Source organism: Sceloporus occidentalis, unplaced genomic scaffold (genome assembly GCF_023333645.1).
Source record: "Sceloporus occidentalis isolate IW3139 unplaced genomic scaffold, rSceOcc1.0.p SCAF_72, whole genome shotgun sequence".
In the NCBI taxonomy this organism is placed as follows: Eukaryota; Metazoa; Chordata; class Lepidosauria; order Squamata; family Phrynosomatidae; genus Sceloporus; species Sceloporus occidentalis.
In genome coordinates, this window is record NW_028317052.1 from 4,880,672 (window position 1) to 4,906,234 (window position 25,563).

Genomic DNA, 25,563 nt, shown 5'->3' on the forward strand with positions numbered 1-25,563 from the left:
TAATCGAGCAAATACGGTACATTTACTAACAATTTGGCTGATTGTAATTCAATGTAAATCATAAAAATACACCAAAAAGGAGAAAAATAATTACATTATTTGATTATTAGGTTAATTATATAGAGCATTTCACTCGTGCATTCATTAAAACTAACATCCCTATAATTAATGAGTTATAGAAAATACTGATTTTTTTTATTTTATTTTTTTTAATGTAAACTAAACCTCTAGGATTGAGATTACGTAATTCAATTAAGAAGATACTTAACTATGTTGCTTGTCTGGAATTTGGATTAATGTGCTTTGAGGTTAATGCAACAAACAATTTTTCCATATCTAATATAGGACAAATCACAAACTCGTAAAAAAAAAAAAAAAAAATTATGTACACTGCACTCTTTATAAAAAGGTTCAAGGGTATGCGAGTTGCCTAAAATAAAAATATTGAGTGCATGAATAAAAGTTGGGCATCACTTCTCTAGCTATTATGTATGCCAAACTATAATGAAAATATGTATTAGAATTGCTCCAGTGTGTTCGTACATCATGTATTCAGTTCTACAATAGGTTAATACTTTTCCCATATCTAAGACAAAATTGTATAATTTGTATATTCGATATTTGGCATATTTTATTTTATGCTGTATTTAATTGGACCTACAGCAACACCTTCCATGATTCCTTCTCAGTAATTTCTAGAAATTAAAACCTGTTAACAGTTAGGTGCACCTTATCTAGATGCCAGAGAGCAGTCAAGATGGTTGGATTGGGCCTGGGATAATGAGTCATATTCAGACAAATATGAATAACACCTGAGAATTGTACATTTTCTGAGATTCTCCAATTTTTATAAATTCTTTGTGTTTTAATCAAATCCATTGGAAATAAATTGAATGTATTACCAAAAAAAACTAATGCTAAAAAACCCACATAATTATGATAAAATTATATTAGTTTATATTTTTTTATTATTACTTTAGGCACTTCTATCATCTGCATAATCTACAACTCATATTTTAGATTTCAACTCTAGTGGCAGCAGCTTTGTTCAAGGAAGAAGGATAAAAACCACTGTTGATATAATACTATGTGTATCCTAAACAATGCACAGAACATAGTTCACAAGAAGTTTTGAGCCTGATGTTATACTCAGTATTGTAAGGTACATACACAGAATTCCTGCGAGTAAGAGATTTAGAACAATCTACAATAAAACAGGACAAAGGCTAGCACCGTCACAGCCAGAACCTCTTTATAATGCTTTATGAATAAAAATACCCCATCTATCCATGTCCTGCTCACAAAAATGCACACAAAATGTTGGTCACTCTAGACATAAACAGTATTAATACTTGGTTGTTACAAGTCTATGGCTTTCATGAATGCAATTTTAACAGCTCGAGATCACGGTTGAGTTGACATGGTTTACTAGAATGAAACCAATAATCCTCTAAGCCAGAAGGCGGACAACTCCATTGTCTGAGCCAAGAAGAAGCAGTCGTTTTGTGGGAAGAACTGCTAAATGTGTTAGCGTCCCCTTGAAGTTCTCAGAGCTAAGTTTGGTGGTGCTGTTTGGTAGAGATGACGAATCTAGAAGGGAATAGATCCCGATTTTGTTGGCTACAGTGCCAGTTACAATCTCGCTGCCGTATAGATCGAATGCATGAATGGGGTCAGAGTTGGATTTGAAGTGATGCAACGGTTTTTGTTCTAGCTCCTTCCAGACAGTCAGCGAGTGGTCAGAGGAAGAACTCACCACAATGTTTCCATCAGCTGCCTGCAGAACAATACGCATAGTCAGTGGGTATCCAACGTTCACATGAAAAGCTAACCCAGAGAAGAAAAAACAGGAACAATGAAGAAAAACCCAGGGCAAAACTCAGAAGCAAGTTAAAGTGATTAGATAGGCAAACACATATCTTCACTATGTGATGGGCTATTATGATCAGGTCAAAAGTGTAACTATTTATAATACACAAACCTATTCTATCACAATTTTAAAGCAGAGGAAAAACTGTATACGCTATCAACTTAGTTGACGATCATAAAATTTAGTTGCATACGTTTTCATAAAAACAGCATAAACGGATAAATAGCCATTTTGAACGGTATCTTCTTTAGGTTAAAACAGAATAATAATCTCTTTACTGCAACAACAAGCATTCATGGTATAAATCCTATTTCACCTTGACTCAGGTTAAGCAAACTGTTACAGCGAACACTAGGGCAAGCAAATATAAAGAAGGGTTACTCATTAGTACAACTCGGTAAAATACACCAAAGCGCTTTTTGTTTTTGTTTTAAGAAAGTTTGGATGTCTTTTTTTTATTTTTTTAATAATGTAAAGATGAAGACTACTTACACATTAAGAACATGTTAGGATGGGGTAGCAACAATATTTGTAAATATTAACAAGGCTTGGTACAATAAAATGTTTTATTGAAACATTTTGGGTGATTGGTAGCTTTATGGCCGTCTCGTGTAACCGGGAACACCTACAGAGGGGCTGATTTAAAACAATTGCCTCCAGAAAGTAAATATTTCTTGTCATAAGCATGTTTAAAGGCATATCTGGCTAGTTTAGCCTGACCATGAAGTGCCGCCACGATGCCCAACAATAAAGCTATGATATGAGAATATGGACCCTTTTTTACACCAGTGTTAGCCAACCCCTGATATCCTTACATTTTTATGGTAGAGTTCAAATTAGTTTAGGAAATTATTGGTTTCAATTTGGCCAATGTGATTTACTTAACAAAAATATCACACTAACACAAAACACAGTGTAGTCAGAGGTGATGTTCAAACCAACTTTTGAAAAATGTTTGCATATTGATTTAGCTGCCCACGCATTTTGGCCTTTGACATCCAGCACACAACAGACGTAAAAGTCCTTTAAATGACTCCAGGGGCTAATATTGCAGGGCCACACAAGCTAGTTAAACATTCTATAACATGGCACAACCAAAGTTTACCCAATTAAAGAATGCTCATGAAATAAGTATTGTGTGGCTCCATGAAAACCTTTGCAGGAAGGGAAGGTCCCTTCTGCTGCAAATAAAATGTCACACAACTATACCTAAATATAGGTTACCTTCATCTGCAGTATGTCTCCTTCATGGGCAGGCCACCCTTTCAGGACTAGGCCAGTCCTGGTGTCCAACAGCACGATAAACCCAGAAGAAAACCCTGCCACAACACTACGTCCATTGGGGCTAACTGCCAGGTATCGTATAAGCCCTGCGTTGACATTGCTTGCCAACTTAAATTCATGCTGGAGGATACAAGAGGGGAAGAAAGACAGACAGGGACATGTTAGCCCAACATAAGAAACAAACGTTATGACAGCTGAAGAGCGCCAAGACCCTATCGAGTATACTTTCAGAACAGACAGAGCCACCATGTAGCCGTTCATCTGTCCTGAAACTGCTCTACCAGTATTATGCCATTCTGCAGATGGATTTTATGGAGATTGTAATTCCATGACAGCTGGAGGACTCATGCGCTAAAGGTTAACCATATTGAGGATAATTTAGGAAGCCGTTAGATGTTTACGAGCTAGGGAGGCATACCCACAGACAGCAATATAAGATGGCAAAAAGTTATTTAGCTATTTTTCCGAAGTCTATCTCACCTCTTACAAAGTATCCCCAGAGGAGATATTTCATAATTATTTTGTGACCGTATTCACCATAGTTAGTGTAGTAATGCTCACAGCTAGATAGAGGGTTCGCTACTGGAACAGAAGAGACTAAAAAAAACCAAAAAACTATTTGTTACGCTATATATTTTATATATATATATATATATATATATATATATATATATATATATATATATATATATATATATATATATATATATATATATAGTATATATGACTTTTTTTTTAAAAAACTCTAGTCCCTGGCTTTTGCAGTCATATTATCAACATATTTATAGGACATATTTAGAACTAAACAGAAAAAGCACATGGTTTCACTGCAATGTCCAAGGAATGTATGCTTTCCCCTTAAAAAAAATCTGGCATAGGACATTGGAATCTTGGAAACATAAAAACACATTTAAATATAATCAGTTCTTGCTACATGTGGCTTTATGTCAAATTAATATAAAAAACAGATACTCACTATAAACAACTAAACTATTAAAACTAGACCTCTATTTACTTAGGTGTTTCACAAAACAGAAACCAGAAATTTGGAATGCTTTTTTTTCTTCTTCTACAGCCAAAGGGGGGGGGGGGGACTTCTCTGTAAATATAAAAAGTGTGATTTTCAGAATATGCACACATCAAGAATCCAGATGTGGGTAGAAGGCAAAAAGGAGGCTCTCCACTCCTTAGAATACATAGAAGCTGCCAAAAGCAGACGTTGCCACATTTCTTAAAGAACACTTTAGCAAAACTCAAGAAACAAAGGTGCAGGGATACCTTGTGGAGAATACACAGATATATGTATAATAATTATTATTATTTATTGTTTTATATAGCACCATCAAATTCCGTAGCGCTGTACAATGGGTGGACAGGACATAACAAGTAGTATATAACATAACAAATTGACTAACAGAGACAACAGGTGAGGAGGGCCCTGCTCAAACAAGCTTACATATATGTATCACGCACACACGCAAATATGCTAAACACCAAAACACACACTTTTTGAAGATAGCATTTTTTCCCATGGTATACATGCAGTATACTTCAAATTGTATTTGAAAAGGCCAAAGAGGCGTTATTGTGTTAGGGGATGTGGGTTCTATTACTAATCCTTTTAACCGAGCACGATAGTTAGAAGATTATAAATTCATTGTGGAAACAAAATACATGTTTCAAGATGTTTACTGCTGTTTATATACACATTACAAGCTCCTAAAAAGTAGGGACTTTGTGTGACGAAAGAAGGGCACTTAGAAGGTATGGGTTGTAGTAATATAATTGCCTTTGTATTAATATTTAGTTTCTAGAACACGTTTTACTAAGCTAGTCCTAAAAATAAGTGTTAGTATACCAATATATAGTATGCATACATATACATACGTATATTTTTATTTCAGAAAGAGCCAAGTGTAAAGGGACCTACGGTGAGTAAGTGAGAGAGAGCGTCATTACCATGAACTTTTTGGAATATGTCAAGTGACATAGGGAAGAGAAATAAAATCAAATGCATTTGAAAGCAAGCTTCTGGTGTAGAAAACGTGCTTTCCTTAAGCATCGATATGGTTTATTTTTCAATAAATAAAACATTTACAAAAAGTTTATTTTTGCTGTTACTTTTCTGGACTGTTATCTTACAAACCCCCTTTGCACAGAAAGTTCCATACAATATTCCATTGGTTCTGAAGCTTTGCCTGCACATGATTTAACAATTCCTGGTATTTCACACGACCAGAGATTCCAAGAAAGAGAAATATAATAGAAAATGCTTTCGTTTACTTTTACAATATTGTATCTTGCCTGCGTTCTCTCACCTTCCACATTCTCTCTTCTTGATCCCAGCTATTCTCCCTCTAAATGTCTCGGAATCCTTTAAGGGTTCAGGACTTATTACAAGCTAACTTTAGAGACCTTAAATGCCAGCAATTACACTGCAAGCAATAATTGCAAGGATTTATAGTTAGTCTTCAGAAGCCTTTTATGGAGTAGATGTGGCAATGACATCATCTTTTATGTTAACAGCCCCTTCTTATAACATATTCATTAAAGCAATTCAATTATATGGAAGCTAGGTTTATTCTTTGGTACTGGTTTTGTGACTTTGACTCTTTCTTCTGTTACTTTTACCTAAACTAAACATGCCTGCTACAGTTGAATGTCTGAAACCCTTAATAAAGCCCAAATAATTCTATAATCATGTTAAAAAACAAACAAACAAAAAAAACACAGGCATCAGGGAGCACTTGGAACTGCAGGAACAGATCTACAACCTCAGGAATTAAGACATGATACAGGGTAGAGATAGATAGAAAGGGGGATAAGAAGAGAGACGGGAAGAAAGGGGAGATTTATCAAGGAGGTCATTATGTTCAACATTTCTTTTCTCTTATGGAAGTAAAGGGCAGTGGCAGCAGCACGAGTTCCATGTATATTACGCATATGTGCAAACACCTTGCACCCATCCTGTTTATTGTATATTTATATACATGTAGATAAACAGGATACATGCAAGGTGTTTGCACATATATGTAAGATACATGTAACCCATGTGCCGGTGCCACTGCCCTTTTCTTCCTTAACCTCCTTTGAGGTCGGCAACTTGGTTTCATGCGGAAAATTGGGGTCTGACCCCAAAACATTCGCCATCACTGAGCTACACCTTAGGGTAAGCATGTTAGAACAACGTTCTCCTCGTTAGTCATGTGCCTACTGTAGAGAGCTATGGAACATGATGGAACTTCGTAACGAGAGTGTCTTCACAACAGTTTGAGATTTATTTCTGCTTGCAGCTACTTAGAATCTTAATATGAACAGGTAGATGGCCTTCCATGTCCCTCGCTGCTTACTCATCCCTCATCTTCACTTTAAGTCACCCGTACAGGGAACGCTCAGTTACCTGAAGACCTGGTTTCCTGACGTCGATGAAACGAAGGACAGAGTCGGAGCTTCCTATGGTCACGCTGCAATAAGGAGGCGGCATTGTGGCAACAGCAGTGACCGGCACTTTGGTATCCCCTGCCTCATACGTACGAATAGTTTTACCTATTTGTGATAAAGAGCAAGAAGATTTTCAAAGACATTATATATGCAATGTAATGGTGTTGGAAACAACGCAGTGCTCTAGTGATCTATGAGATCTCTGCCACAAAGCAACACAAAAATTAACTGAATTTTTCCCATATATATTTTTCCCCAATATGGAGAAAAAAATAAATAAATAATAAAATGGGAGGAAATATGCGCTGTTTGCATAATATTTTAACAATTAGGCCAAAACCACAGGGTACAAAATCTCGGCAACAACGCAAGTTACCAAGAAGCATCAAGAAGCAGACATTTACTCACAGTTAAAACACCAACGATCACTTTTACTGCATATCCGTAGGAAACATACTGCTTACATACCAAGTGTCCTGGTTTTTGTGAGACAAGATTTTTGGGCACTGTCCCACTTTTGTGGGCAATGGGGATTATGAATCGGTTGTGGAGATCTCCACTGACCAATCCATGGAACTGAAAAATCAATTGAGGTCTGTTCTGTTGTAGCACAGACCTCCACGCACTGCTCTGAAGCCTAGCGCTGCAAACTTTCTGGGTGGGCAGAGTAGCCATGCCTACATCTAGACCACTCCAACCCTGACCTCAACCCATTACCGGTGGCGGTCCTGCCTCTAGCCAACCCCCCACCACCACACACATGGGTGTGCCAGCATGAAAACCTAAAAAGTTGGGGTGTATGGTACTGGTTCTTTAACATTCAGGATTTTGCCATTTTCACCCCGCTGCAAAAATGGCTGGACGTAAATATACGTCCTAAGGGAAAACTTGCACCTGTTTTTGTTGACATTGTTTAAGCAGACTGCATCAGCCTGCAACGCTAGAGACCGCTTATAGCCACGTAACTCCTCTTATTATGATCACACATATCTTAGGGTGAGGGAGCAATCTAACACATAGTGCAGCCTATACATACAAAACAGAAAACATAGGTAATTTGTATTTTAGTACTTAAGAGAAAGGAAAAAACAAACATGATTACTATGTTGCATGTATATGTAAGAGATAAGAATGGGTTAATTTGGAATGTTTGTCTGGCAACACACCCTGTCCCACTAGATGGCAGAACAGCTTCAGAATAGCATAATACCGGTACAAGCCATGAACAAAGAAATACTTATAATAGTGCTGCAAAAGTGTTTTGAAAAAGCTGGACAGCTACCATCCATTGTGCTCACTGGCACTCCAACATGTCTACCAGGCTAGTAAGACAAGTTAATTGGGAGCAGGAGAGTACCTAGAGTATTTGGCGCCCGGGACGAATCCTATATTTAGCCAACCCTGCACCCTCACACTTTAAAAATGTATAAACAGCCACACTCTCTCACACACTCTTACTCACGCTCACTCACTCAATGTCTCCCTATGTTCTCCGCCAACCACTTTCTTGTCGCCTCTCCCGCAGGTGGGAATTTCCTGGAGACTTGGGACCTTTGTGTGCCAGTGTGGCACCCCCTAATGAGTGGCATCAAAGATGAACCCCAAGATGTATGCCACTGACTGAGCAGAACCAATGCTTTTACACACGCAACAGCGTTGCCCGACTCATGTCAGGGTGGACTGCCATATTTCTGTGCATAGCTAAAACACTGCTTGCCTGCTGACAGCAAGTTTAGTTTAAAAACTAATGTAAAACTAATAATACTTATAATAATGGGCATTGTTGTAGATTAGGAGTAAATTAACAATTTATGAACATGTTAAAAAAAACAGCAAAACGCCACAAATAAATTGTGTGTAAAAATCCAAATTGCTGCTGATAAAACATTTCTTGACCCATTGATTTTAAGATGCAGAATCCTTGGTGGAGGGGGAAAGGGACACAAACTATGGAAATCAGCACATTTCAACACATTTTCACCGATGTAAATACCATCAATGAATTTGCAATGGTTAATTAAGTCTACAAATATCAAGCCAGCAAGTCTGCAACTAACTTTTTTCCAGCAGACAAAACTGTAAATTTCTTTGAACCCAAACATGCAAATGCTTTACATTGTGTGCTAAAATGATGAATTAGATTCATTCTACCATATAATCAACTCAAGTAGCTTTAACACTACAGTGCCTCTGGACTTCAGGCACTGAGAAAGGAAACATGTACAATGGTGTAGCCTTGCCAGTTTTCCCCTGGCACTGGTCTAAGGCTGGATCAGCCCTAGCCTATTATTCTCAACAAAAAGAAAATCTGAGCTGGCTAGGTATATTATTTTCCCACATTCCTAAAACAGTAGTTCAGAAGAACCATGATCAAATTTCAAAGGATCACGCAGAGTAGAGACTATACACGTGTTCACATGCTGATATCTTGGCAGGTTGACCCCACAAGAAAGATGCAAGATGGTTAAATAGTTGCTGGAGAACCATAACATTTTAACCCTACATTTTAAAGCCCCGGACAGGCATGGCCAATCATGTGCACATTGTATGGTCAATAATGGACCAGTTTTCTGTTGCTCGACTAATTTATCCGTGGAATATTGCATACACATACAGTAGCCGACAGAAATAATGAGGGTGAAGTTCATTAGTCTTTTAAACCAACCCCCTACAGCTGCGTATTCTGGCCTTGGATTAATTGGTCTAGGCCTAGGGCCGCAGGTAGCTAGCACAGATCTACTTCTGTTCTGTTTGTCCCTAAGATGTAGACTGCCAGGATATGACATCACATGGCTGTGCTCTGCAGAGTGCGGGGTGGCTCTCCCCTGCATCAGGCCAAGGACAGCAATCTGATTTGTTACATCACTGACACCCATAAATCCTCCAAAGATATGCTCCACAACATGTGTTCCTCTGTTGGTGCAGAGGTCAGTACATCCGACCCTGACTGTGCAAGCAAGGATGCAGGAGAAAGGTCTTCCCCACGTCACAGGATCGCCAGCCATGTTCACATTATCTATTAGTTCACATTTCTTGCATGTAGTTGATGGCAACAACATGACGTAGTGTGCTTGTGGTTTTATTGTCCCAAGTAAAAGGTATCACAAAAAGTCAGGACCCTTCTGACACCAGTATGGTAGACTTCATCAAGAAAGTAACAAACAAATATGGTTTTAAAAATGACCAAAGCTACAGGTTTGTTCATGGCAGTATTGAATACTAAGAAGGTAAAACTGTTTTGTTAGCACATACACATATTTACCTTTATAATTGCCTCACCAACATGTATGCCTACCTGTAAATTGGTCCCATATGCAGACTCCCCCATCACAGCTCACTATTTGCTGCACAGACTCCAGCTGCCCCACATAGAATACGGACTTCTTGTGTTCGGAGTAACTGAAGCGTGGTTCAATCTCTCTTGTACCATCGCCATAGTTGTACAGAGGCCACAAGCGGACAGTTTTGTCTTTGCTTCCACTCAAGAAGAAGTCTTCTCCACTTAGAGGATGGATACATTTGATGGCCCCAAAATGGCCTACAAAGCTCTGGAGCTTAATCTGATGAAAGTAAAAATGAGGCTCATGTTGGCTGACACCAATCTCATACTGCCAGTAGGCCAACCAGTTTCCACATAGTCCATGTGTACTCTTTTCAAGGTCCTGCTTAAAAGAGTTTTCATCACATTGAAAATTCTCCATTACTGGACTGCAGCACGATGATTTGGATACCGGGTAGTGGATATCTTTTGGTACTTGAATTCGGTTACCAACCATGACACTGCCGAAAGTCCCTGACTGAGTGTCTTCCTCAGTTCTGTGCAGTGGGATCCTGGTGCTGGTTTCCAGGGGTTGCACATGGCTGTCCATCTCCTTTGGAACCACAGCTTCCTGATAGGCCATTGTCAGATTCCAAATCAGAGCATGGTTAGGAACCAATTGACCAATGACATCACCTTTAAAAGAAACAGACTAGTCTAAATAAACATGCATCACCACAGACATATTTGACTTGCCTTTCTTCTACGATTTCACTCTAAATTGTATTTGTTTTCTACTCAGTCATTGGTTCTGAGTATGTCTCATCTGGCCTCACTAATGGTACAAGAATAAAGGTGTTCAAAGGTAATTTTAGAGCTTGTAGGATTCTGATCTGATTAAACATTGCCCATGTTAGGAAATCATGACTAACAGCTCAAAATAAAAGGATTCTATTAGACAAATGAAGTCGGGCTAGTTTTCTCCATTTCACATGATTATTCTGTATACTAAAGAAACTACGTACAACAGACTATTCCTGCAATACAGATACACAACTCTCAAAAGGCTAAAGGAATCACAGTATTACTTTTTAGATTGTTTATAGAAACTCAGTTTGCCAGTTAATTTACCCCTGCCTAATTATCATTCATCATGGTCCCTATTTTTTATTTTTTATTATTAATCATACTACTATACCAAAAATAATACAATTATCTTATACATGCCCTTAGAATTGATTCCTTAAAGCAGGATTCCTACCTAAGGAAAACAAAACAATTGAGCATAAGGTCTAGGAGTTAAATTTGAATGTGGCCATGTATTTTTGTTGCCAAATAACACATTTAAAAAAAATTCACATTTACCAAACTGTCTTTTGTGCTAAAACAGGTCTTCAAAATATAAAATAAAATGTGTATGCAGAGTTTTCCTTGCAGCATGTATCAACAAAACCAAATACAAGAGCACCCCTAGTGCCCAACGTAGATATTACACCCTCTGTTTCCTTCTGGTATCTTACATCTACGTCTCTTTTTTCTGTGAACTTCTTTGCATTGAGTTTACAGAGCAGGGAGTCATCACTTGCATACATTAAGCCTGACAAGATGAGAAAATACTATACCAAGATTCAAAAGCCCTGCTGGAATTTCATAATATTTCAAGTGCATTACAGCACAGAAGACTATCTTAATTCACAACAGAGCTACTTCAGGAATATCAAAAACCTTATGCCTTGGTATTTCTGAAACTCCTTGCCATACAATCTTTTAATCATTCAATGGTAGGGTTTGTCTAAATGCATTTTTAGTGTACCCATTACATTGTTTCCTTTTATAAACATGATATTGCCAATACACTTATGTATCGGGTAATGATTAGTTAGTCTATCAGACTAGTTTTACCCATTTCACACTACCTACAGTAGACTATTCTTGCAATACAAAAATACAACTCTTTATATTGTGTATAGAAACTCTGATTCCAATGGTTAATTCACACCTGCCTTAATCTAGGGAAAGAAAATAATTTCATCTCCATCTGTTAATATCAAGGTATCACCAGGTACTATAGGTCATTTGCAGCCTTTTAAAAACTTCCTCTAGGTTGTAAGCGGGACCTTCTTTACCTAGTGCACCGGCCCTTCTTTGTCAGTAAGTTTTAGTCTTGTCAGACCCCTTGAACGTATGTACTGTAAGAAGCGCTGCATAAATTGTTGGTGCATAGGAATAAAATGTAATATCCGTCCTGCAGTCTGTCTCTGGTACATAACAGATAATAAAGTGTGCGATGTGGGGTTTTGCTTTGGAATATAGTCAGGAAGCTAGAGTGAGGTCAAGCTTTCGCATTACCAGCACGTCAGACCTCGAACGAGGCGTCTGATGGGGTCAGTGCATACAGTACATTTAGAAGAAAATTATCGGACCAATCACTTTGCCAATTTGAAATCACAATGCGTCTAATGTTGTTACTTTTGATATGGATGAGGTTTTGTTTTAGGTGGAACAAATTTAACATATGCAATATGTTCAACGTCACTAGTCCCTGTGGATTATTTCATAATATAGAAGAAATTTGAAATATGTAACGGATTTGTTGCCATTTACAGAAAAGTAAACTTATTTTTCACCGAGGTAAAAATAAAACAAATGTTGGTATTGGTTTTATTTTGAACAGACTTGTGTGGGGGAGACACTGGCATCCAGAGGGCTCTGGATGGAGAGAAACCCAGACAATGTAAAGAGTCTGTAATACACAAACATCTTTGTATGTTTTGAATTCAATTATATACACACACATATATATAGGTGTAATCTTGTTTCCATGTTTGATGTAACCAGGGTCCACTTAACGTACCCCTCTATCGAGGAGCTACCTATTTGAAAGATGATTTCAGTGCGTCAGAATAAGATACTTACCAATAAGACAAGAGAATGGGACGAAGGTGGCATAGGCCATTTCTGCATTGTAGACTTTTTCTAGCTCCTCTAGCAAAGCAAGATCAACCAAGCAAATGGTCCCATCTTTGCCGTGCACACTTTGTACAGATGCCTCTGAGCTATTATGAGTCTCTGAAAAAAAGCCCTGAAGAAGACAATGCCTGATAAGCAGATAGAAATGACACTATTTTACATTATCCATTGGCACACACAGTACAGATGCTCCTAAGGTCTGTTCTTATATTGCTTGCATTCATATAGTATATATATATATATATATATATATATATATATATATATATATATATATATATATATATATATATATATAGTAGATACACTATGGGCATTGGGGCATGTTCGACAAGACAAGAGTTCTGCACACACAGAAGTATCCACTGTAATAGATTATTTGTTCTGTCCCAAGCCAAGCAAAACTGGAAGCGTTCCAAGGAGGAATGCGGTGTTCTCTTTAATGATACCCGAGGTTGGCTCAAAAACAGCTGGCATTCTGACTTTTGATCAGACCTCTCATGGTATATCTAAGAAATGATGAAATGTTGCGAAAGCCTTCAATGAGCCAACAGGGCTCAAAGCACCCTCACCATGATATATTCTATTTAAAAGACAGTGTATAATTCCCGTCAGCGAAATAAAGTGTAAAACTTGTGACAAAGCTTTTAACAGCAGAGATTTAGCAGGTACTACCCATCTGGAAGCTCCCACAGGCTAGGATCAATGCAACAGACAATCCTTTCTGCCAAATAGACCTCAACTAATGACATTCATTTAGGTCAATGTGAATACTGGAGAACAGCGTGGGCTGAAACTGATACGCAATGGTTTCAAGAACGATACGGAGCAATGCGTTATTGGTAGAAGTAGATTGAGTCCCAAAAACAGTGGCCCAATTAAGGAAACCAACCTAAACACTCCATATTCTTTTGGGCTAATACAGCTATATCCTTTTGGTAGAAGGAGCACTCATACCTGTTCACGGAGTTCCTGAAGTAAGGTGAAGTTACTAAAGAAGATCCGAAGGGCATCACCAAGATGCTGCTGAACCATCTCTCGTCCTATGCGAAGGCAGATTAGGGAGATGAGACTGCTGCATTTTACACACAGGGCTATTCGGGCCTGGGCACCATTGGGGAACCTGTAAACAAGCCATCATTTAAATGTATTTAAAAGGCAGACATGGAAAATATAAGGCTTTAAAAGGGCTATAAACCCAATTGAGAACCTGAGTTAAAGCAGGAATATTTCTAAAATGTAGGCTTGAAATTGTACAAATCTGGGAACAAAACTAGTATTGGCACTGCAAATAAATTATGATGCAGAATGAAGCAAGATGTGTATCTCTCCCCATAAAATGGGGATAAAGGAAATGAAATACCTTAAAAAGAATCTTAAAGCATTATTTTTGTGAAAATATTTTTGCACGCTTATGACATCTTTTTCAAAGGAAGAAAATCACGGCAGAGATCAAACATGTTACCGCCATGACCTTAGCCACAATACTCAGTTTATTAGTGTCAACAGAGTACATTTGCCTGGATGAGAACATAGGCTTCCTAATGTGTGCTATAAATTTCACGCGTTACATTAGGTTAAATTAAGTGGTGCTGCACGGTCTAATCATTATGCAATGTGGATGCTTCTCCGTGCCGAGGAAATTACCTTACTTTTCATTTTAATGGGAATGCACTATGTCCCTGATAAGCATCATCATATTAAATGGTGAACACCGACATAGAAGCCTGCATTTAACATTATATGCAATTAAATCTTCTGGACAGAGCAACTCCTGAGCACCAGCCAGATCAGAAGCTTCCCATCCATGGAGGAACGTGCTTAATCATATAAGAAATAAAGCACTCAGGATACATTGGAATATAAATGGTAGTAACAGCCACCATCCTACCGACAAAAACACAAAGTGTGCTATGCCAAATATCAAGTACTGATTCAGGGGGGCTTCAAAAATAATAAAGTATTTAATTTACAAGGCCATCTTTTTTTTTCATAAAACCACAAGGCTTTGTAGAACGTTGATCGCCGTAAGGCTTCCGTAGTGGCTTCCTTACAGTTGTTCAAATGGCAGGCACTTCTGGAAAGCAGCAGACACAGAACCTTATTTCTGGAAGTGCTCTATTGAGTGATTTATTCCCTAAAGATGGTGTTGGCAGGAGAGCTGAAGATTCATCTGCCTGATTTCACTTTACATGAAGAGCCAAACCAAGTGAGCTTATGGTCCAAGAACAGCTTGGAAGGCCCAGTATAAAGCAGAATGAAATCAGTAAAATCCCCTGAAAGTCACCTCACCAATTGCACTACGCAGCCCTTCTTGCAGAGAAATTTGCCAGGGATGGCTCTTTATAAAGCGAGGGAAATTAAAAAACACAAGTCTCCTGCTAACTCCACGCAGCCCTGTCGGCCAGTAGAGAGATAAGGCTTCTTTCTGGTTTAGTGTAGTAGTAGAAGACCACTTCTGTCAATTTCTGACAGACAAAATATATTACACCTATCAACACAACCAAGGGTATGTTCATTTTTTTGCCAAAGTCCCCATTTCTAGAATATCGGTTGTCATTTTCCCCTGCACTATAATGCCACAATCTCATTGGCTGCAAATATAATAACAAAACATCCTAGTGGAGTACCTACAATGCTGCAGTGCAGTTGCATTAACTACAACTCCATGTCTCATGCTGGCACATACACTAGCCTAATGCCCAATATAAATATTTTGTTTAATTCACAGATAACGATAAGGAATCATCTGAAATACCATGAATGGTTGAGGATGGCAGGAGATGTGGTAAAACATCTGCTGGAAAATCATTTTGCTATTGGAATACACATCCGAACATAAAAAGTATAATATATATTAAATATAATATTTAAAATATTAAATATGGTGGATTTGCTTGGAGAACCAAGATAAGGTATTACATAAAGACTGCAATCTTCACCCAGCACCTAAACATTATGTACATTACCCAACAGTGGTGGACGTCAGGAAACCCAAAACGGGCAGCAACACATCTTGGTTAATTTTAGGTAGAATGTCCATCAGGGTGGTGTCTGATAAGTAGACTATAATCTTCTGGGTCAGAGTCACTGCTGCCAACAGCCCAGCTTCTTTTCGGCTGTTTAGTCTGCACAAGCTATTGGGAGCCACCTGCATGTACAGAATGGAACCATGTCTTCATACATGTCACAAATGAAAAACATGAACTGAATGAATATTTCTATTAACATATTGTTTCCATTATATTTAAACATGGAAGCACGCAACTTGATGGCATTTTTCCTGCTGTGTTGTGTTGGGTGTTGTCTTCAGATTCACGATAGCTATATACCTATCTTACACATGTTTAAAATCCCTCACTGGGGTATTACCCTCTATTTACATAATAGAATGAACAAAGTGTGTGAGCTGGATACTCCCATAATGCCAGGACAGAAAGAGGTTACGGTACTTGGCAGCCCAAAACAACCACAGATGGACAGCCTAAGGGTATTGATTTTTTGGATTTGAACCACAAATTTAACATTATACCCAAATAATTCTATGGTTCTATGGAAGAATTGTAATATGGGAATGAGGAGGCTGCAATTAAGTGATAAAAAAAATAAGATTTTAATTGTATACAGCACTCTGCTATAACTTGTGAAACGACCGCAAACTTGGAGTCAGGAATTTTCTGTTTCCTGTCTCCCAGCTAGACTTGCACTCCAAGCGGCTCCACTGAGATAAGAAAGATATATTAATAGGAACGGTACAGTAAAAGACAAATTAGAGGATATCCCCACACTACGCAAGAACAAACTGTACGAAAGGCACTTCTGTCTAAAAAAACAAGTACACAAAAATAAGTTTAGGAAAGAGGAAGTGATAACATGGAAGTGCAAAAAAATAAAATGCACTCGATTGGTGAGGTTTTACAACCTGTTGTATCAAACAATATTACTCACCAGGTAGCTGATATACGGCAAGAATTGATAGGTTAAAAATGGTTCTCCGTAAAGGTGGGCCATATACATGAGACAGTCAAGCACAGGCTTCGATACCTGGTCGCCACATATTGGCCTCTTAACATTTAATGGACTATTCTCCTCTATATTAGGCAGGAACTGCTGTCTCTGATGACCTGATTGAAAGAAAATGTATATGTATCCAAACAACAGTCACCAAGTAATATTAAAAGTTAGTTGAACTCTTGTGGGCAACGAGCCCAGTGGGCTATTGGAAATGGCGTTTCACATTCCTGTATGCGGCTGGTGAAGCACCTGCACAAGCAAAAAGCTGTGGATTCAGCTCAATCACTTTACTATTTATTATGAAGGGGCAACACTGACAAGTTTCTGCTGCAAGAAGGGCAGATTAATTCCCTCACCAACTGATCAATGCATTATCTATGACAACCACGGTCATATATATTGCATCTATGGTGAAGAAATTACTATTATATAACTCCGCATTAAACGGGGCCAAGCTGTTCCTGCAGCAGAAGTTTGGACCTTCACAATGCATAGTGAAGTCAATTAGTTAAAGGCACTATCCTGCAAGCATTTTTAGTGAATAGAGCCCTTAACTTGTATAGTGAAATCCACATCTACAGAGCCCACGGTAGTCCCATTGGTCAAAACACAGCTCTAATAACCACAAAGAGGTCTGGGGGACCAGGGAAGAATATAAGAGGAACAAGGATCCTTCTCCCCCCAAACAAACTGCATTGGGAGGACAGACATGGGACCTGGTTAGGACAAAGGAAATAGTCATACCTGTATCCCTTCCCATAATAAAACGCTGCAAAAAAATTTTGCTTTACAACATTTATCAATTTATATAAATTCTGAAAAGTGAGAAAAATCGGAGCTACAAATCAATGGTACTAGCAACCAGTAGTTGAGAGTTAAAACTAAGGTTGTACTATAGGAAAGGGTTAAAACAGCAGCAAAGCAAGGTGAAAGCATCAGAAACGAGCCCCAAAACCCTGTCATTTATTATTACATTTATTGAAACAAACGCCCACTAATGTATAAAGCTAGAAAATAAAACTTCTTACAGCCCAAAGGACTTCTACAAAGAAAGGCAATTGACAGACAATTCCGTCTGTCTAACTTTAGCATATCATTATGGAATAAACTAGATAAATGATCGTAATGATGGGTCCCCATGGGAAATCAGCAACAATGAATTACCAACATAACAGGACGTGAGCAACCTCAGCAGATTCCTGGCAATAGACCGGGAGGTCACAGTTGGACCAAGTTTGGCCGAGAGCCATCGGACCATCTTACAGGCAGTATCTGTAACAAAAATAAACAATTTGATAGAAACACAGTATTGATAATACGGTTTGATTATACACACATCATCAGTAATATACTCACAATGGGTTTCAGCAATGGGTTTCAGTAACTAAAGTACAGTTACAGAGAGAAAAACGACTACATTAAGAGCAAGTTTTGGGCAAAAGTTCTGAATATGGTACAATTGCCATACAAACCAACGTTCTTACTCAATACACTACATTCTGTACGTTTTCTAACACAGACAAAATGTACATTGTACACCATTGTGACATGACAAGGGTTAAAGCAATGCTGAAACGCGGTTAAGTAGGAGTGATTGATGAAAGGAAGAACTCCGGAAACACTGTCCCTAGAATAACCAGATCTACATAACAGATATCACACGTTAAGGTCGAATCGTGTGGTTCCCAGACCATTGGAAAATATTTAGCTCTACGGAACCTGGAATATATTAAGTAACCTATTAAGTGCCATAAAAAAGGGATTGTTTTTTGGTTTAGGAAGTTTATGCCTCGCAACACTATGGGTTTCTATTACAATTCTGTTCTTAATACTTTAATTCTACGAAGAAAAAAACAAAAGAATATAAACCTTGATGAGATGATCTATAGCCAAATCATAAAACAGGAATATGCAACAAGGCTTACAAAGTTATCCAAAATATCTATCGTATAATGTGGTTCCAAGTACATAATCGTATATGTTCTTCTAAAAATCTTGAATGAGTAGATGTGTAACGTTTTATCACAACATCCAGACTAAGCCTAATGATTCCCATGAGCTTGTTGCAGTTAACACCCTGATTTCAGTCTTATTTTCGAGAAATGTATTATCAGTGCGTTTTCTTGAACAGTTTTTCTGCTCACAAAAAGATAGACGAAGTTATGATTTTACTACCCTTCCAAATGTCAACACACAAACACAGAACTATCTTTAAAAAACAGAAGTTCTCCCGATCATGAAGCACCAGGGTTCAGAGAAAAACAGCCCTCTAACCGCAGGTGTGTAGAAGTGAGATACAGAAATGGGGTGTGAAGGATCTCTACTACACCAAGAGCAGACGTTACAAGAAGTACATCTTATTGCTAAACAAAAAAGTCTTATTGTGTTATTCATATAGTATGCAAAGCTAACATGGCCCTTATCAGACAAGAAACACCCCAGAATATGAGGATGCATGAGACTAGACAAGGTTCTCCTCTAACAAGGACAGAACTGGTATATTATACAGTATGGTATTTTAACTTAAATGCAAATAAAAGTCCTAAACTAGTCCAGCTATAAAATAAATACAGTATGATGTTTTATTATGGTTTATAGTGTATGTTCATTTTTCTAACATTTGTTTTATAAATACCTTTACCTAGGGCCTGGAATAAGCCAAAGGACAGCCAAAATCTCTCTCTCTGGGTACCAATAAAGGATTGCAAGAGACTTCAGCCATCTGCGGTTGCTAAACAGCTACCTGCTTTACGTGGTATAAACCAGGGAAGTGCTGCCGGAGGCAGGTGAAGGCATGGCCACCAACCCCTGCTTCGGAAGACATCTTTTATTAGACTTCACTAACGTTACTCAATTTACCAAGACAATACGGACCAAGTTTATGATAACTCTATAAATATGTTAGAAGTAAAACAAGTAAGATTTGATTCAGTCTTTCGAATGTATAACGTTAAGGGGAAGTCCAACGGAAAAACATGTTACCCCTTTGGCTTCAAATGCAGTTGCATACCAGAAAAACTGGTTTTTATCCTTTTGTGTTAATAAACTTCCTTAATCTGCAGACCTAGAGGTTGCCATTATTGTCAGTTGTGACAGTTGGGTTCATACAGATGGGTTCAGAAACATAGAATTGGAGGGCAGATAAGAACCATTCCGATGCAGGAATATTTGGCAACAGAAAGTTTATGGTGGCAATAATCTAAAAGGCAAAAGCCTAGCGCTGAGGAAAAAGACTAAACATAGAACATAGACACACAGAAGAGACAGTACAACATTTCTTACCAATTAATATCTTTTTCTCCTTTTCCTCAGTATGGTTACTTATGTCAGGCTCTTCCTCATTGAGGTCTTGGTTATCATTGGCTTGAATTGTGTCAACAGATGCATCAGTGATGACAGACAACGTCAACTCTGATGGACCTGGAGAAGTTTCTTGTTCCTCCTCTTCTTCAGATTCTTCGCTATGCTTCAAATCCTGGCTGCTGTCTCCTGACTTCAGACTTGCCTTATCACGAAGGGAATCACAGTCTGTGACTTTTTCATCACCAAGGGAAACCTCACTGGCACTGCTTTTGTCGCTCAACCTCCCTAAACTCAGAGACTCTGGCTCTTGAGGTTGTAGTGGCTCGCTGACGTACAGTCCACTCTGGAAATCTTCATTTTCTGTAAGGTAAACCTGATCATGGAAGCTGACCCCAGAAGTGTAGTCCAGAAGCTCATGAGAAGAAGTACTGTGATCTACACTGTTCTGCCTTCCTTCAAAATCACATGTCACTGGACTGTCACCTCCGCTTTCTTCATCTTCTGCTGCTCCTGACAAAAGTTTGCCTTCATCACTTGAGCTCTCCACCCCAACAAGAACCTGCAGTACGTGGGTAAGTAAATTTGTAAGGAATGCTTGCAAACCTAAACGCACTATTAGTTGGGCTACAAAGCAGTCGGTATAAAGATAAAATCTTCCATGAAGGTACGATGGGCTTTCATAAGCACCAATAAGTGGCTTTAGAAGATATTTGTTTGAATTTTTAGGACCCAAAGCTTTGGCCACTGGCTCAAAAAGATACCAAGCAGCATAGACCGCTGTGGTTTCTTCAGTCATTAAAGACAAAACAAATGGAAGAAGAATTTCTAATCCTTCAGGCGTGATGTCACAAAGAATACCATCCATTTGTTGCCATAGCTGAAAAACCAGTTCACGGCCTTGGCTCTCATCCTCTGTTCTTCTTGACTGATACGTTAAAATAAATCTGTGCAGGTTTGGGAAGTATGTAGGGAAAGGGATGATTGAACAAAAAGGGCTAAGGAGCTGTGAAGGACAAGGTGGAGGAAGGCCGTTAGAAATATGTGGGAACTCAAAAAGGTGAACACGTGCCCCATCTTTCATATCCTTCAGTAGCATATATTTTGGTGTGTGTAACTGCAGCAAACACTCTAGCATTTGCAATAGCGGAGTTGGAATATCTTTGTGATGGTGCCTACAAAGATTCCGTACTAGGAGATAGCGTTCCCACAAAGAAGGTTTGGGTGTTCTGGCACGGATCCTTGGTGAAAACATTATCTCAGCAATCATAATGCCCAAAGCTTGGATATCTCTCTGAAAAAAATCTAAAAGACTCAGTGGAATTTTATCTTGACATTTGTTCACCGGCAGGATGGTGCTGTGCAAGCCACGAACTAAAAAGTTGTCCAGCTTTTCTAATTCTTCCAGGATCTGTAAAGGGTTAAATCCCTCAGGAAGGGCGCACTTTCCATCACTCTCTTCATTACATGTTACTGGTCTGCTTTGCTTGTTTAATCGACTTGCCTGAATTCTGCTTTCCCCACTGAAGGTAGTTGGGCTAGTAATTTGTAGAGAAGGCATAGAACTCTGGTCACTACCTTTTACTGTTCCACCAATGGAATCTAGAGCCTCCATACCTTGTTCTAATTCTTCATCACCAGCGGATACTTTGTCACCAGTCCAAAGGGTCTCACAAACAGTAGCCTCTATCACATGTCCATTGACAATCTGTTTATCGTCACATACAATAACTTTATTGTTATGTTTACTGGATGGAAATATCGTAGGAGCTTCAAATAAAGTGTACCCTGAGCCAAAAACACGTTTTGGATGTGGTTGATCCAATAACTGTACAACCCCATAACAAGTCAGGTTAGTATGATTATCCACCAGGTGCAGGCAAACATTCTTTTCCTTCACTGCATTCTTTCCTGTTAACTTGTATCCAAATGTGAGATCTATCCAGTGGTGAAGATCCTGAGACACTTCCCTACTTTCTAAAAGAGCACGATGAACATTGATGAAGTCCTCATATGAGCTGCACCAAGATGGAATATCAAGGTCTGGCATGTCAGGGTGAATGGATTTAAATATGGTGGGATCTGTATAAAACTCTGGTATGCACTCATCAGGGGTCCAGCCCTGCATTCTCTCCATACTTGCTGGGTATTCATTTGGCTCCCATTGGGACCGTACGTGATTGCACAGCACAGGCTTTGGGGTCCTCCTAGCTTTGTATACATAGTACGTGATGTCAGACAGTACATCAGAAATGTGGTGAGGGACATGGAACTGATCTGTGCTTCCTCCCCCAGCTACGAATGCTTGCTTTGTCATTTCATATGTGAACTCAAGTTGTTTGTCCCCTTTGTTTAGGCGGAATTTTGATTTCTTAAGGTCTCTAAACTTTCCATTCTTGGTAGTGAAATCAACAACCCAGGGCAAAACTGGGTGGTAATTTGGATCGCCCTCCCTTCTACCAGCCAGCTTATTCAGATACATAAGGTAATCAAAGTTATCAAGTCTTCCTTGAATCCAGGCTATCACCATCTCTTTCAGCTCATTGTTGCAGGTAGTACAAAGACCAACAGCGCTCACTTGCTCTTGGCTGGCTGCCGATGCTTCTCGTTTGTTTAATGTGCTATCAAACTGCCTTTCATAATCGATAAAGTTAGGTCTCAGCCGACTGCAGAGTTTCTCATCGACAGCAACATTGCTTAGAGAGATTGCACCACAGGACAGGCCTGCTTTGTGGCAAGCCTTCAGTGCCTGCAGTACATTGTAAAGAATAAAGAGGACTTTGGCATGACTGTTTGCAAGTTTAGCCGGGCTAAAAGTGACAACGTCATACAAAGAATACTGCATGTACGGGAGGATTACATACAACATATCAACAGATTCTAGAAGAGCTTCAGCTGGGACAACATTAGGAGAGCACGGGGGACCAACAGCACAACCACTGCAGTCTTTGGCAGGAGACAAACTTGCTGAAACCTTATTAATCAAAATAAAGGAACAGCCATAAACCTTCTGCAGAGACAGCTTAAGTGCATCCAAGGCCTGGATACTTGGCATTTTGTTTGTGGTCTCATACTGCTCCACATAAGTCCTTCTTGCCCTGTTCCACAAATTTTTATAATTTTGCTGCGCAACATTCTGCATGAATTTAAACACCGATTCAGAGTCTCCATTCTCGCCTTGTGAAAAGTCATTGCTTAAAGCCACCGGGTAGTCTAAGCTATCTTTTCTAAGGCCATGAATCTCTATTCTGGTCCAACCAGTTGGTAACTTTTGTACAGATCGTTGCAAATAAGTCTGTATTTCCACATTGCTGAGGCCGTCCGCTCTTGGGCATTGCACAGGCACCGTTTTCCGTTCCCTCAGAGCAACTAACCATTTCTGAGATACAAATGCAATCACATGGCTACCATCTTCAGCAGCTATAAGCTGTTTTTGGTCAATGTTCAAGTCTCTTTTAATGGCCAGCACCAGCTCCATTTTGGTCAAGAATAGCAGTTAGCGTCCAACTTTATTTTTGTGTAACATTTTCATGTTTGGCCCACACTGAAGAAAGAAAAAAAAAAACCAATATATTAAGGGCCACAGCTTAAAGGCATTTTCAGATATGATTAAAAAAAATGTAATATGTACGGTATATCAAAAATATAATTAAATGTTAAAAGTATTTCTGATCTCATGATAAATATCTTTAATAACAATATTAAAATTAAATAAGTTAGACCACTGCTTAAAGGATTTATCTAATCTGATGTTTATTTTTTTTTTGATAAATAGCTTTCTATCCTATTTTTTTTTTTAATCATCAGCAATTAAGTAATAATATAATACAAAAAAATAAACAACTCGCCACAAACTAAATAAGGTCTATATGCTGTTAATATTTGAACCATAAAAGACGCTCTGTACTCTGTAGCATAATGCAGCATTTTACTTAATGGGCATTAAATAGCATAGAATGGGAGTGCCAGATCATTTTGACGTTAGTATTCTCTTTTCTAAGGCATCAGGATACATAAAACCCATCGAAATAAGCAAAACGTTAAAAATAAATATCCCTTAAATGTAAAACCAATACAAGTCATTGTCCAGTGGATTAAACGTTTAGTAGTCCAACGCTTTGGATATCGCACACAGCCTCATACAGAAGTGTAATCAGCACGTCTGGGAACTTTATAAATGACCTTTATAAATGAGACGCTTAAAATATTAACCCTTTAACAGCCAGTCGTGATAATTCTATGTAATGGTCCGAATACCTGTCCTCATTAAAACCTTCACTCGTCATTATTTAAAGATACATTTAATTGAGTCACCTGCATTCATGCAGGGGTATCAACCATAACACACTGGTAGCAAAGGCACCATTTGGGAGTCTTATATATCATCACAGCAGGGTAGAATATGATGAAGTCAGCTCCACAGTGTGTGAACTGAGAATCTGCCCATTCACTCATATACCCTGTTAACCTGTTCATTTAAACTTTTCTACAAAAGGATGATTGCTCACATACATACTTTGCATTATTCAGGCTGGATGGATCAGCCTCACTGACAGATCACAGATAAACACGGTGGGAGAATACACAACTGCACCGGATAAGAGCAACAACTGACAGCTCCCCGTACTAAACAAGCCACCTGTCCGGATTATTGCAGCATGGAGTCTTACCCCACGATCCTATCCTCAACCGCAGCTTCAGCTTGCGTGCAAAGAAGAAGCTAATCGTGATCGAACTACACTGGGCTCAGCCATGTTGGATCAGCTGACACAGATCATGTGACCGGGGCAGCGACAGCTGGAGGCTGACAGTCACGTGGTTGGTAGAGAGCTCCGGAGATCGGGAGAGCGATGAGGGGATCGCGGGAGTTGAGCCAGCTGCTAATATTGTAACTGACAGCTTACTTGTATTGCAACTATGACCAACGTGCATATATATATATATCCATATATATATCCATATATCCATATATATAATGCATCATTAAGTTGGGTCAGAGTGTGGATAAAAAAAAAAATGATAAAAAAAAAGGACACATTATCTCTGCAGTTATTCCCAATTTGCTGTACAGAGTTGTAGTGTTTAGATAAAAATTGATACTTTTGTTTGGGTCATTGAAATACATGTAGCGCACAGATGCAATGAAGAGGAGACTTCTGAGGTCCTGAAAGCTTTTGCAACTTTACAAAATTTTCTGTGTTGGCCAATAAAAGGTATAAACTAAAGAATCTATTTAGGGTTAATGGGGCTGTATCTCCTCTTTCCTACACATTTGAAATCAGTTACCCATTATGTCGGGACTCTATCCCACAAAAGGGATACCAGTAAGGAGCAGTGCCTATATCTTTACATTCCATCGCTGTATTAACCTCTACCACTTCTGATGGGAGGCTGTTTAATTAATCTGCCACTCTCTTAGTAAAGT

General features: G+C 38.7%; 1 protein-coding gene across 2 annotated transcripts; it reads right to left on the reverse strand.

Moving 5' to 3' along the window:
- Nucleotides 1–1,450: 1,450 nt before the first annotated feature.
- Nucleotides 1,451–23,616, reverse strand: LOC149286138 (WD repeat-containing protein 81-like). 2 transcript variants are annotated; one of them, XM_089494466.1, is made up of 10 exons: nt 20,121–23,616; nt 18,003–18,110; nt 16,773–16,948; nt 15,794–15,975; nt 13,790–13,947; nt 12,771–12,875; nt 9,891–10,550; nt 6,555–6,700; nt 3,095–3,274; nt 1,451–1,777 (listed from the first exon to the last, which is right to left on the reverse strand). In XM_089494466.1, exons 1-10 carry the CDS (start codon nt 23,614–23,616, stop codon nt 1,451–1,453), a joined length of 5,538 nt encoding a protein of 1,845 aa, XP_089350592.1. The 2 variants fall into 2 exon arrangements, with proteins under 2 accessions (XP_089350592.1, XP_089350593.1); XM_089494467.1 differs by having other exon boundaries at nt 16,773–16,938; nt 17,993–18,110.
- Nucleotides 23,617–25,563: the final 1,947 nt, after the last annotated feature.